A 15217-nucleotide genomic window follows, 5' to 3' on the forward strand; every position below is an offset into this window, starting at 1 on the left:
CCATACATCCAAACAATTTAAGCATACCCTCTTTAGATCTTGCATCTATTCTCTTCCTGTAACCATGCCTCTCTATTGTCCTTTCTTTTCTTAACTGATCAACCCTTCTCACACCGCACACATTTCATTGACAACACATTCACCCTCTTCCAACCTTCTCATCTACAACCCATGCCTCACATACATACATCATCTTCACGACTACTATACCTTCAAACAAATTCATCTTTGCCCTCCCAGACAGTGATCTATATTTTAACATATTCCTCAATGTTCCCAGGACCTCAGCCCCCTCATCCACACCAATACTCACTTCTACTTCCATGTTTCCATTTGCTGCCATGTCCACTCCAAGGTATCTAAAACACTTCACTTTCTTCAAGTTTTTGCCATTCAAACTCACCCCAACTAACCTGTTTCTCTCCACTTTTGAACTAGTAACCTTGCTATTATTCACAGTTACTCTTAACTTCCTCATTTTAAACTCTCCCAAGCTGAGAAAGCAACTTCTGCATTTTCTCACTTACACCTGTCACTAGTGCTGAGTCATCAGCAAACAACAACATACTCACTTCCCAGAACCCCCTTCCCTCCTACAAACTGCATACTCACCCCTCTCTCCAAGAGCCCTGCATTTACCTCAGCCATCACAAGACAACCATTAATGAGTTGTGTCATCTGGAAACATTTGCCTCATCTCCCATGCCCCAACATATTGCTGATCTGTCCCTTTCTCCAAGACACTTGCATTTACTTCCCTCACCACTCCATTCATGAAGAGATTAAACAGCCATGGTGTGATCACAGGCCCTTGATGCAGACCCACCTCTATTTGGAATTATTTCACCTTCATCTCCTACTTGCACACATTCTATACTCTGTACATAAAAGCTCTTATTGCATCCAGTAGCCTTTCTTCCACACCATATACTTGTAAAGCCTTCCATAAGGTATCACTATTAACCCTATCATACACCTCCACATCCATAAATTTCACATGCTCTAAGTATTTCACACAAACATTTAGTCCCTACATCCTCTCCCACTCCTGAAACCACACTTCTCCCCTTTCTGATGCTCTGTGCATGCCACTACCCTCTCAATCATCACTCTTCCATAAGACATACAAGATATTCTCACCAACATTATACTTCTGTAATTCAAGCAGTCAGTTCTGTCCCGTTTGCCTTTATTTTATTTTTTTTTTTGCTTTGTCGCTGTCTCCCGCGTTTGCGAGGTAGCGCAAGGAAACAGACGAAAGAAATGGCAAAACCCACCCCCATACACATGTATATACATACGTCCACACACGCAAATATACATACTTACACAGCTTTCCATGGTTTACCCCAGACGCTTCACATGCCCTGATTCAATCCACTGACAGCACGTCAACCCCGGTATACCACATCGATCCAATTCACTTTATTCCTTGCCCTCCTTTCACCCTCCTGCATGTTCAGGCCCCGATCACACAAAATCTTTTTCACTCCATCTTTCCACCTCCAATTTGGTCTCCCACTTCTCCTCGTTCCCTCCACCTCCGACACATATATCCTCTTGGTCAATCTTTCCTCACTCATTCTCTCCATGTGCCCAAACCATTTCAAAACACCCTCTTCTGCTCTCTCAACCACGCTCTTTTTATTTCCACACATCTCTCTTACCCTTACGTTACTTACTCGATCAAACCACCTCACACCACACATTGTCCTCAAACATCTCATTTCCAGCACATCCATCCTCCTGCGCACAACTCTATCCATAGCCCACGTCTCGCAACCATACAACATTGTTGGAACCACTATTCCTTCAAACATACTCATTTTTGCTTTCCGAGATAATGTTCTCGACTTCCACACATTCTTCAAGGCTCCCAGGATTTTCGCTCCCTCCCTCACCCTATGATCCACTTCCGCTTCCATGGTTCCATCCGCTGCCAGATCCACTCCCAGATATCTAAAACACTTTACTTCCTCCAGTTTTTCTCCATTCAAACTTACCTCCCAGTTGACTTGACCCTCAACCCTACTGTACCTAATAACCTTGCTCTTATTCACATTTACTCTTAACTTTCTTCTTTCACACACTTTACCAAACTCAGTCACCAGCTTCTGCAGTTTCTCACATGAATCAGCCACCAGCGCTGTATCATCAGCGAACAACAACTGACTCACTTCCCAAGCTCTCTCATCCCCAACAGACTTCATACTTGCCACTCTTTCCAAAACTCTTGCATTCACCTCCCTAACAACCCCATACATAAACAAATTAAACAACCATGGAGACATCACACACCCCTGCCGCAAACCTACATTCACTGAGAACCAATCACTTTCCTCTCTTCCTACACGTACACATGCCTTACATCCTCGATAAAAACTTTTCACTGCTTCTAACAACTTGCCTCCCACACCATATAATCTTAATACCTTCCACAGAGCATCTCTATCAACTCTATCATATGCCTTCTCCAGATCCATAAATGCTACATACAAATCCATTTGCTTTTCTAAGTATTTCTCACGTACATTCTTCAAAGCAAACACCTGATCCACACATCCTCTACCACTTCTGAAACCACACTGCTCTTCCCCAATCTGATGCTCTGTACATGCCTTCACCCTCTCAATCAATACCCTCCCATATAATTTACCAGGAATACTCAACAAACTTATACCTCTGTAATTTGAGCACTCACTCTTATCCCCTTTGCCTTTGTACTATGGCACTATGCACGCATTCCGCCAATCCTCAGGCACCTCACCATAAGTCATACATACATTAAATAACCTTACCAACCAGTCAATAATACAGTCACCCCCTTTTTTCATAAATTCCACTGCAATACCATCCAAACCTGCTGCCTTGCCGGCTTTCATCTTCTGCAAAGCTTTGACTACCTCTTCTCTGTTTACCAAATCATTTTCCCTAACCCTCTCACTTTGCACACCACCTCAACCAAAACACCCTATATCTGCCACTCTATCATCATTATCATACAATTCTGGACCCATTTTCTAGAGGTTTCTGTAGATTCAAGGATGAGTTACAATCAACATTGGGAAAGGGTGAATTCCTTTGGTGTGAAAAGCTTTTCAACAAAATTGTACTTCCATGATACATCACCTAAGGCTACTTTTCAATTGTGATGTAACTACAGGCATGTGAAAAGCTTTTCAACGAAATTGTACTTCCATGATACATCACATTAAGGTTATTTTTCAACTGTGATATAACTACAAGCAAATAGAATCTGGTCATGTCTTGCCTTTACATAACAGCACTATACAAGTATTCCATCAGTTATCAGTTTTCAGGCACCTAATCTTGAGCCATACATATTCTGAAAATCCTAACTAACCATTCAACAACTCTGTCACTTGAGAAAATCAATTGTATTCCCATACATTTCACTGTGAAGAAGAAAAATAAAAGGAAACTTACTTTTCTGTCAAGTTTTACACCAATGTTCTCTTCAATGAGGTCGAGATCATCGTCATCAAGGTTGTCTCCTTCAAGGTCATCATCATCCTCATCGCGTCGCTTTCTTTTACCCTCTATATCACTATCTGACCCAGATCCACCTTCATCTTCTTCATCTTCATCTTCATCATTAATAAAATCCTTATTTTCTTCACGAATTTTCTCTTCATCTGCAAAAAATTTGCAGGATGAGACAAATACTATTGAAAAAAGCTGCCACTTTTTATTACTTAATCTATGTTCAATTTTCTTACACTATACTGCAGCAAAAATATAAAATTTCCTGCTAAATCATTATAAAACATTTCAGTTCGCCAGTTTCTCTTAAAAAATATCTATCTATCCAAAAAGCAATAGTTCAATTATGGGTGAAATCATATCATGAAGTTGGAAAAATTCAGTTCCTAACTATTTGTACATAAAAGAGTGAACATCCTTGTTTTTACCCTTCACTTTCACTTGATGTTCAATATTAATACAACAATAATGCTTTCTTTAATATAAGAGACTTTTTGATGTAACTGGAAAAATATTTATATTCTAGTCATTATACTTTGATGCCATCTCCCGCGTTAGCGAGGTAGTGCGAGGAAACAGACGATAGAATGGCCTAACCCACCCTCATACACAAGTATATACATTAACACCCACACATGCACATATACATACCTATATATTTCAACATACATACATATACATATATATACACATGAACATACTCATACATGCTGCCTTCATCCATTCCCACCGCCAACCTGCCACACATGAAATGACACCCCCTCCCCCGCATAAGCACAAGGTAGGGCTAGAAAAGAAAAACAAAAGTCACATTCGTTCACACTCAGTCTCTAGCTGTCATGTGTAATGCATCGAGACCACAGCTCCATTTCCACATCCAGGCCCCACAAAACTTTCCATGGTTGTGAGGTATGGGCGATAGATAGGGTTGTGCGGAGGAGGGTGGATGTGTTGGAAATGAGATGTTTGAGAACAATATGTGCTGTGAGGTGGTTTGATTGAGTAAGTAATGAAAGGGTAAGAGATATGTGTCATAATAAAAAGTGTGTGGTTGAGAGAGCAGAAGAGGGTGTTTTGAAATGGTTTGGACACATGGAGAGAATGAGTGAGGAAAGATTGACAAAGAGGATATATATATGTCAGAGGGGGAGGGAACAAGGAGAAGTGGGAGACCAAATTGGAGGTGGAAGGATGAAGTGAAAAAGATTTTGAGCAATTGGGGCCTGAACATGCAGGAGGGTGAAAGGCATGCAAGGAATAGAGTGAATTGGAACAATGTGGTATACCGGGGTGGACATGCTGTCAATGGATTGAACCAGGGCATGTGCAGCGTCTGGGGTAAACCATGGAAAGTTTTGTGGGGCCGGGATGTGGAAAGAGAGTTATGGTTTCAGTGCATTATACATGACAGATTGAGACTGAGTGTGAACAAATGTGGCCTTTGTTGTCTTTTCCTAGCACTACCTTGCGCACATGCGGGGGAGGGGGTTGTCATTTCATGTGTGGCGGGTTGGTGACGGAATGAATGGAGGCAGCAAGTATGAATTATGTACATGTGTATTCATGTATATGTCTGTGTATGTATATATATATATATATATGTATACATTGAAATGTATTGGTATGTATATGTGCGTGTGTGGATGTGTATGTATATGCATGGGTATGTGGGTGGGTTGGGCCATTCTTTCGTCTGTTTCCTTGCGCTACCTCGCTAATGCGGGAGACAGCAACAAAGTATAATAATAAATACATATAATAATAATAATAATAATAATAATAATAATAATAATAGATTGACCAAGAGGATATGTGTGTCGGAGGTGGAGGGAACGAGGAGAAGTGGGAGACCAAATTGGAGGTGGAAAGATGGAGTGAAAAAGATTTTGTGTGATCGGCGCCTGAACATGCAGGAGGGTGAAAGGAGGGCAAGGAATAGAGTGAATTGGATCGATGTGGTATACCGGGGTTGACGTGCTGTCAGTGGATTGAATCAGGGCATGTGAAGCATCTGGGGTGAACCATGGAAAGCTGTGTAGGTATGTATATTTGCGTGTGTGGATGTATGTATATACATGTGTATGGGGGTGGGTTTTGCCATTTCTTTCGTCTGTTTCCTTGCACTACCTCGCAAATGCAGGAGACAGCGGCAAAAAAAAAAAAAATAATAATAATAATAATAATAATAATAATCTCAGACAGATTACAGTCATGCGTCTTAGTAGTTCTTTGTCAACTGACGAAAGATTTACCATCCTCATCTTCTTCTTCTGAGGAGTCAGTTACAGTAGATTTAAGCTTCTTCAATTTCTGTTTTTCACTTTCTTCATACTCTTCGTCCTCCTCCTCACTCTCTTCTGCCTCTGAGAAGATGAAATCAGACATGGCTGATGAACCTCTTCAGTCCTAAAAAAAGTAACCTCCACTTAGTAATTCAAACAAATTTACTTAAAATATTGTAAATCCTACTAACACTAACATCCAGGAGGTGATTGGGGGGGTGGGGGTCACTCCCCCATGAGCTAAACAGTGTACAGTGATGTATAATGCACTAAAATAGTAATTTACACATACCTACTATTACTCTTTCAATCCTTTAAAAAAAAAAAATAAGTATATGAATGTCTACTTCACAGTTTCTGTGATTTACAAAAGTGATCAATGATTAAACCTAATTTCATCACCTTCCTACAACAACAACATACATTTACATAAACAAAATTATCTTTATCCACAAAAAGCACATTACCAGTAATATGCTTCATCAAACAAAACTCCTTTGATCTTTCTCATTTGGTTTTAGGTTATCAAATATCAAATTTGTTTCATTCAAAAATGTTTGCAAGTCTCATTATAAACTCACTTATCAACGACAGCTGTAATGAATTTTATGAGAATTTGATTGTCAGTGACTGATTTTGAAATAAAACAAGGCTATTTCTCTAATACATAATGTTCTTTTTACATATTCTTGTTTAAGTTTTTCATCACAATCTTAGCAAGTCAGTAATCAGCACTCCCTCCCACTGACCAAATCCTGGATATGCATCTGGTAATATCCCAGAGGACACAAGAGAGCAAATACTACTACTGCTATATCTACTGAGTACCACAGAAGCAGGAAATCCTTCCCTCCTGGGTCATCACTTTCTAAAAGTTGGGACAGAAGAAGGAAACAAGCAAAGATTTTTTTTCCTCAAGGGTCAATTATTTGTTCATGATACAACCTTACTAACATGGAAAAAATACGTAATATACATACTGGTACATGCACATATTAATAAAAATTGTGGGTAACAGTTGGTAAGCCGCCACCGACCAGGGAGGAATATTACTGGTAATACCAACCTGGGGATAGGGGATTAAGAATACTTCCCACGTATTCCCTGCGTGTCGTAGAAGGCGACTAAAAGGGGAGGGAGCGGGGGGCTGGAAATCCTCCCCTCTCGTTTTTTTTTTTTTTTTTTTTTTTTTAATTTTTCCAAAAGAAGGAACAGAGGGGGCCAGTTGAGGATATTCCAAAAAAGGCCCAGTCCTCTGTTCTTAGCGCTACCTCGCTAACGCGGGAAATGGCGAATAGTTTAAAAGAAAAAAAAAAAAGACCAACCTGGGTATCATGAGGGTCAGTGAGCCAGCACTTGTTATTGTCAAGTTGCACTCCTCTGACCCAGGTAGCTGTCTTTTCTTTCTGCTTCACCCACACATGGACTGCTGGCATTCTTTTTACACACAATCTCCCCCTACCATACAGAACATTTGACAAACACTTAACTTACACAACTCATTCAACCTAACTAGATATTTTTGTGGTGAGTGCTATATGCTAGTCCTGCCAGAGTGCTACATGTTAGCCTAGCCCTTTGGCAAAATGGTAAGAGCAATAAATATAAGTAGTTGGTAGGAACATCAGGCAAAGGCATTAGGTAGAGATATTAGATAGAAGTGGTAGGTAGGACATTAGCAAGGAGAGTTAGGTAGAAGTAATAAGTTGAAACATTATGCAGACATATTAGGTAACAGTAGCTGGTAGGAGCAATAAGTAGGAGCCTATGAAAACACTGCATTAGGGATGGCCTCTGCCAGTGGAATGTTAAAAGTGAGACATAAAGGTTAAGAAGTAGCACTAAGGTTCACCAGCTATGGAGTCTCTTTTGCCATGGCCACCACCTTGAAGGAGTTCCAAAAGGGAATGGGCATCAGAGATAGACAGAATGATATAGATAGATAGATAGATAGATAGATAGATAGTCAGACAGAGACAGATAGATAGGTAAATAAATCAATAACAATACCACTCCCGTGCCCCTTTTGTGGCGCTTCCTCAGCTACAAGGCTGCAGTCCAACCAGGTTCAGGAAAATGATGGTTTTCTTTGGAGTAAGAAGTTGCTTGAAAAGACTGTGCTAAAATTTCTCTTAATCTAATTGTAATGATACATCCTAGCTAAGGATGACTTGCTGCTCGAAGTATAACCACAAGGTGGTAGAGTCCAGTAACACCAGTGTGTGATTACTACTTGTATATTACATGAAGGGAATTTTACATTTCCATTGCCAAGTCTCTTAATATTGTACTTATTCAAGCATCATGTCTTTATTTGTGTTTATGTATGCAAATACATACACACACAAATGATGTAGTGTAGTGCTTAGCATTACTAACTGCCACATATGCTCGAGAGGCATGGAATCAAATTTACATGGGTTTGAATCCTGAATGCAGTAGCTGGTCTACAGTCCACCCAGCTATTCTTCCTCCCCTAGGGGCTAGTAAATAGAGTGAGTACCTAGCATAGGCGAGGGTGTATGTGTGTGTGCATACATACATAGGAGTAGTAATTACACAATGCATATATACAAGATTGAGACAGGGTAACACAGGTGTAAAACTCTCTCTCCATGACACACAAATGAAAATAACCTCTAGGTCAGGTATCCACTTATAAAACAGCCTTGAGGAGAGAATGAACACCTGAAATGGATATAGATCAACCACTACACCCAGAATTTGAACCCTTTCAGATCCACCTCCATGCTGGTCCATGCTGACTTCCAATGGGGGCCTATGGTGTGTGTTTGTGTGTAATTACCTATTTGTACTGAGCATGGAGAGAGTTCTACCCTTGTAGGGCCTTCTTAAACTTCTGTATGTTGTGTGCACTACCCAGGTCCTCAGTCATTTTATTCCATTCGTCCACGAATCTCATATTACAACAGTGCTTCCTCATCATCTTTAAATAGGTTACTCACTTATTTTCATGTTAAGTCCTCTGGATAGTCTTTCCCTGAATCTCTCACAGAGGTGTTTGCTGTCCATGTCATACATTCCTCAAAAACTTAAAGGCTATGATCAGGTCATCCTTCAATCTTCTCTCTTCCAATGTGATTAAATTCTAAGCCTCTAGCCATTCCCTGTCACTCAGCCCTCTTAATTATAGTAGTACCTTCTTTGTTGTTCTCTAAACCTTCCGTATTAACTTCTTGTGCTTCTTTAGGTGTGGTGACCAAATGTAGGATGTTTATTCTAGTTTTGGCCTTGTGTACGATACTAACAGCTTGCTAAGTACTTCCTTATACATATACTTGAAAGCTATTTTGATATTCGCCAGCTGACAGTCTGTCTCCTTAACACTTCTACCGGGACACTGGCAACAAGTTAGAGACATGTCTACTCTCAAGTCCTTATCACAAAATTAAACCTGAAGTTTACTTCCTACATATGTAGGCCTTCTCTCACTCTGCTGTCCTAGGCTCATTTCATTTGCTCTGTTTGAATTTCATCAAGTGTCTGACAAACTTTGTGGTCTCTTTGAGTTTCTTTGTGAGGAGTCAAAATCCACCTTGCTTTTCACTCCCCTTATGATCTCTGCATCATCTGCTAAGAGAATCAGAGAGTCTATTCCTTCATGCAGGTCATTAACAAAAGTCATGAATAATAATGGTCCCACCACTGAACCCTGTGGCCCTTTACTCACAACCTCAACCTGATTTTTACATGCACGGGCAGAGCAAATTACGTGCAAAACACTATAAGTATCCTTCCATTTGTGTTCTACTTGAAGGATTTCCACAAGGGCTTCCAAATGATTCCTTAAACTCTGTACAGCTGATATAGAATGCTTTCACCCAAAACTTTACTTCAAAACCCTGGCCAATGTGGATGCTTCACCTCAACAAAGTTGGAGCAACAACTAAGAAATAAAAAACTACGTAAACTTTAAGGTAGGAACCCATTTGTATCACTTTCATCACATTCTATCTCTATCAGTTCCTGTATTTTCTAAACATTATAATAGCATGGCCGAGCAAAACCAACAAATATTCAAGGCTTAAATAATTTAATACATTACCATCAGCGGTTAAGGAGCCATTTTTCTCTAGGTTAACAATTCTAACAGCACTTTCTGATACTAACCCACATCAACACAGAAAACTTACAGTTTTTCTTTGAACTGCTCGCCAAACTTTTTTATATCGTGAATTACTTTTCAGCTACCATGGTGAAACTTCTCATTCACTTGCTCCTGCCACTTCTGAGCTTCCAATGTCCTGCAACATTTTCCAAATTCTTCCTTCTTTGTCAATCAATACCATTCTATGATATAAAGGTCTTTACATCCATAAAGTCGCGTCTTAAAGAATATTCGACAAAATGCATTCAAGACTCCTTACACCAAGATTTACAATGTTTCGCCGATAGAGCCGCTGATTTAAACATAGTATCCCATTGATATATACATATGTTTAGACTCTTTCTGATCTCATAAGTAATATATCTAGAAGAAAAGTTGCCAGAGTATCTAAATGAGAACCGAAATGCAGAAAAGCAAGAATTTTTACTTACCAAACACAGAAAGGACAAAGCCCTGGGGATTGTTTTGGCCCAGGCCAATATGGCGGTCGCAACCCCGGCGTTCATATATAAATGGATATCATTGTCTTTTCTTTCATATGACTTCAATGTTATTTCTTTGATATATCAATATTCGAAATATTTACAAAAATGGCTGTGACTGAACAAACACTAGCATAACTAGAGAATAATTCAATTTAATGTTCGTAGATGTCCATCGCTCTGAACTTTTTACATTCATATTACCTTGTCAAGAAATGTCAAGAAAAGAATCTTTCATAATACTGTATTCTTTCATTAGTTTATCATATACATTGTTTGGCGTGAAATGAAAGATAAATGTTGTCGTCTGTCAAACAACAGGACGCACACCGACGTATCTGGCCAGCCACACTGGCCCACATTATTATCGTCTAAAAAATGACAGTTCTAACTCCGCTCTAGCAGGTATTGTTCTTATCTTTGTCAGAGACAATACCTATTTACACTCTATATCAAGGAATACATCCTGTGGCATATTATTTTTGATAGTGTTGTCACAAACCTAGTTCTCACTGATGTTCACCAATACCACAAGATAAACGCAATATATGATTATCTTACCTGTTGCACCTGGAGCAATGGGTGTCACATCTATAGTACATATATCTAAAGCAATGAATATGTCCATTGCATATTACATAGAACTTGTTTATAAAAAAAAGACGAGTAGTGCGATCAGGATATTCTGTAACCTCAGAAACACTAATCCTAAAGTAACTTATTTCCACTTAGCTCATGCATTTACATTTATTGAAGAATATCTTTATCGTGCTTTATGGAAGAATAATCAAATAATTTATTCAAACTAGAGCCCAGAAGCAAAGTACAGAAAACAGAGAGGCCACTAGATTTGAAACCAGGTTTTAATGGTGCTTGAAACAAATACAATCGTTTTCCTGGAACAAGCAGAAGGTATAACTTTGGGGAGGGGAAGAGGCATGAAGTATTCAGTATTATGATTGGAAATTGTGAACAGCTTGTGGAGTATTGTGCTGAATAGGACTGGTGTTAGGGAATACCTGGTTCAAAGAGTTTAACATATATAAGTACCTATGTGAGTTGAAGAAATGGTCAGTGGGAATTATTTGATTACATATAATTGCATATAAAAGTAACACTTTTGGATGGAAATGTGCTGAGAAGGGCAGCTAGTGGCATGTATGATCACTGTCTTGTGGAGGGAAGGGTGAAGATTTTTAGGTGCTTTCAGAAAAGAGGAAACAACATTAGTGAGGAAAGAGTAGTGAGAAGTGAGCTTGGAAAGAGACTTGTGGGAAGAAATGCCATGAGATTGAAAATTGGAATGGCAGAAGGTAAGAGTAAATGAAACAAGGGGACTAGATAAGGAATAGGAGGTATCTAGGGAAGCAGTGATGGCATGTCTTAGAAATGCATGTTGAGCGCAAAAGGTGGGAGATGGGTACATTAGAAATGGTAGTGAATGGTGGGGCGAAGTGAAGTTGCTGGTGAAAAAGAAGAGAAACGCATTTGGGAGGTATTTACAAGGAAGGAGTGAAAATGGTTGGGGAGTGTATAAAAGAAAGTGGCAGGAGGTCAAGAGGAAGGTGCAGGGGTTGGAAAAGGGTAAATGAGGGAGTGAGCAATGATCAGTAAACTATAAGGAAAATAAAATGTTTTGGAAGGAATTTAATGTTGTGCAAAAAATATGTGCTTAAGTGGGAACATCAATTAAAGGGGAAATGGTAAAAGGTAGTGAGGAGGAATTGCAATGAGTATTTTGAAGGACTGTTGAATGAGTTTGATGATAGGGTGGCAGATGTAGGGTGTTTTGGTGGGGATGGTATGCAAAGTGAGTCATGAAGAGTGGTTTGGTGAAGAGAGAAAATGTAATGAAAGCCTTACATAAGATGAAATGTGACAAAGCAGTGGGAGTGGATGGTATTGCAGTCAAATTTATTAAGAGGGGGTGACTGTGTTGTCGAATGGTTTGTTAGGATTTTCAGTATATGTCGTTCTTGATGAGGTGTGTAAGGATTAGCAGAATGCATGTATAGTGCCCTTACATAAAGGCAATGGGTATAAAGGTAAGTGTTCAAACTACAGAGGTAAAAGTTTGTTGAGTGTATCTGGTAGGTTGTATGGGAGAGTGGAGAGTAGTGAGTGAGGGGGTGAAAGCACTGTACAGATCATCAAATTTTACCTTAAATGAGGTGTCTTAGGATTAGCAGAGTGCATGTATAGTACTTGTGTATAAAGACAAGGGAGTTAAAGGTAAGCATTTAAACTACAGAAATATAAGTTTGTTGAGTGTCCCTTATTGTACGTTGTATGGGAGGATTGTGATTGAAAGGGTGAAGGCATTGTACCAAGCATCAGATTTTACCTTGAGTGAGGTGAAGTGCTTTTTCTTCAATAGGACTGTTAAGTCATGTAATAGTCTGCTGATTAGAGTGGCTGAAAGCAGAACTATAGATTAATTCTTTTTCATACTTATTTGCCATTTCTGTGTTAGCAAGGTATCATCAAGAACAAATGACTGAGCCTCATAGTGGAAAATCCTCACCTGGCCTACATCTCTGTTCTCTCTTTTTGAAAAGTAAAACAGGAGGGGAAGATTTCCAGCCCCCTTGCTCCCACCCCTTTAAGTCGCCTTCTATGACATGCAGGGAATACATGAAAAGTATTCATTCTCCCCTATACCCAGAAATAATACATATACTTACACACATACACACACACACACACACACACACATATATATATATATATATATATATATATATATATATATATATATATATATATATATATATATATATTTTTTTTTTTTTTTTTTTATACTTTGTCGCTGTCTCCCGCGTTTGCGAGGTAGCGCAAGGAAACAGACGAAAGAAATGGCCCAACCCCCCCCATACACATGTACATACACACGTCCACACACGCAAATATACATACCTACACAGCTTTCCATGGTTTACCCCAGACGCTTCACATGCCTTGATTCAATCCACTGACAGCACGTCAACCCCTGTATACCACATCGCTCCAATTCACTCTATTCCTTGCCCTCCTTTCACCCTCCTGCATGTTCAGGCCCCGATCACACAAAATCCTTTTCACTCCATCTTTCCACCTCCAATTTGGTCTCCCTCTTCTCCTCGTTCCCTCCACCTCCGACACATATATCCTCTTGGTCAATCTTTCCTCACTCATTCTCTCCATGTGCCCAAACCATTTCAAAACACCCTCTTCTGCTCTCTCAACCACGCTCTTTTTATTTCCACACATCTCTCTTACCCTTACGTTACTTACTCGATCAAACCACCTCACACCACACATTGTCCTCAAACATCTCATTTCCAGCACATCCATCCTCCTACGCACAACTCTATCCATAGCCCACGCCTCGCAACCATACAACATTGTTGGAACTACTATTCCTTCAAACATACCCATTTTTGCTTTCCGGGATAATGTTCTCGACTTCCACACATTTTTCAAGGCTCCCAAAATTTTCGCCCCCTCCCCCACCCTATGATCCACTTCCGCTTCCATGGTTCCATCCGCTGACAGATCCACTCCCAGATATCTAAAACACTTCACTTCCTCCAGCCTCTCACCATTCAAACTCACCTCCCAATTGACTTGACCCTCAACCCTACTGTACCTAATAACCTTGCTCTTATTGACATTTACTCTTAACTTTCTTCTTCCACACACTTTACCAAACTCCGTCACCAGCTTCTGCAGTTTCTCACATGAATCCGCCACCAGCGCTGTATCATCAGCGAACAACAACTGACTCACTTCCCAAGCTCTCTCATCCCCAACAGACTTCATACTTGCCCCTCTTTCCAAAACTCTTGCATTTACCTCCCTAACAACCCCATCCATAAACAAATTAAACAACCATGGAGACATCACACACCCCTGCCGCAAACCTACATTCACTGAGAACCAATCACTTTCCTCTCTTCCTACACGTACACATGCCTTACATCCTCGATAAAAACTTTTCACTGCTTCTAACAACTTTCCTCCCACACCATATATTCTTAATACCTTCCACAGAGCATCTCTATCAACTCTATCATATGCCTTCTCCAGATCCATAAATGCTACATACAAATCCATTTGCTTTTCTAAGTATTTCTCACATACATTCTTCAAAGCAAACACCTGATCCACACATCCTCTACCACTTCTGAAACCACACTGCTCTTCCCCAATCTGATGCTCTGTACATGCCTTCACCCTCTCAATCAATACCCTCCCATATAATTTACCAGGAATACTCAACAAACTTATACCTCTGTAATTTGAGCACTCACTCTTATCCCCTTTGCCTTTGTACAATGGCACTATGCAAGCATTCCGCCAATCCTCAGGCACCTCACCATGAGTCATACATACATTAAATAACCTTACCAACCAGTCAACAATACAGTCACCCCCTTTTTTAATAAATTCCACTGCAATACCATCCAAACCTGCTGCCTTGCCGGCTTTCATCTTCCGCAAAGCTTTTACTACCTCTTCTCTGTTTACCAAATCATTTTCCCTAACCCTCTCACTTTGCACACCACCTCGACCCAAACACCCTATATCTGCCACTCTGTCATCAGACACATTCAACAAACCTTCAAAATACTCATTCCATCTCCTTCTCACATCACCACTACTTGTTATCACCTCCCCATTTACGCCCTTCACTGAAGTTCCCATTTGCTCCCTTGTCTTACGCACCCTATTTACCTCCTTCCATATGTATATATATATATATTTTTTTTTTGCTTTGTGGCTGTCTCCCGCATTTGCGAGGTAGCGCAAGGAAACAGACGAAAGAAATGGCCCAACCT

At 40.0% G+C, this 15217-nt stretch overlaps 2 protein-coding genes across 2 annotated transcripts in view; one reads left to right on the forward strand and one right to left on the reverse strand.

The window, feature by feature from the left end:
- The window catches only part of Spt6 (transcription elongation factor Spt6), a 71473-nt gene extending 60978 nt beyond the window's left edge, over positions 1-10495 (reverse strand). The window contains exons 1-3 of the mRNA XM_071690372.1: positions 10347-10495; positions 5757-5910; positions 3448-3656 (exon numbers count right to left, since the gene is read on the reverse strand). Of these exons, the coding sequence (XP_071546473.1) occupies positions 3448-3656; positions 5757-5889 (342 nt within the window). The 5' untranslated portion in view covers positions 5890-5910; positions 10347-10495. The remainder of the gene's footprint in view (positions 1-3447; positions 3657-5756; positions 5911-10346) is intronic.
- Positions 10496-10681: 186 nt separating this feature from the next.
- The window catches only part of ebo (ellipsoid body open), a 170091-nt gene continuing 165555 nt past the window's right edge, over positions 10682-15217 (forward strand). The window contains exon 1 of the mRNA XM_071690378.1: positions 10682-10802. The gene's annotated coding sequence lies outside the window, so the exon portion shown is untranslated. The remainder of the gene's footprint in view (positions 10803-15217) is intronic.

This window comes from Panulirus ornatus, chromosome 48 (genome assembly GCF_036320965.1).
Source record: "Panulirus ornatus isolate Po-2019 chromosome 48, ASM3632096v1, whole genome shotgun sequence".
NCBI classification, from domain to species: domain Eukaryota; kingdom Metazoa; phylum Arthropoda; class Malacostraca; order Decapoda; family Palinuridae; genus Panulirus; species Panulirus ornatus.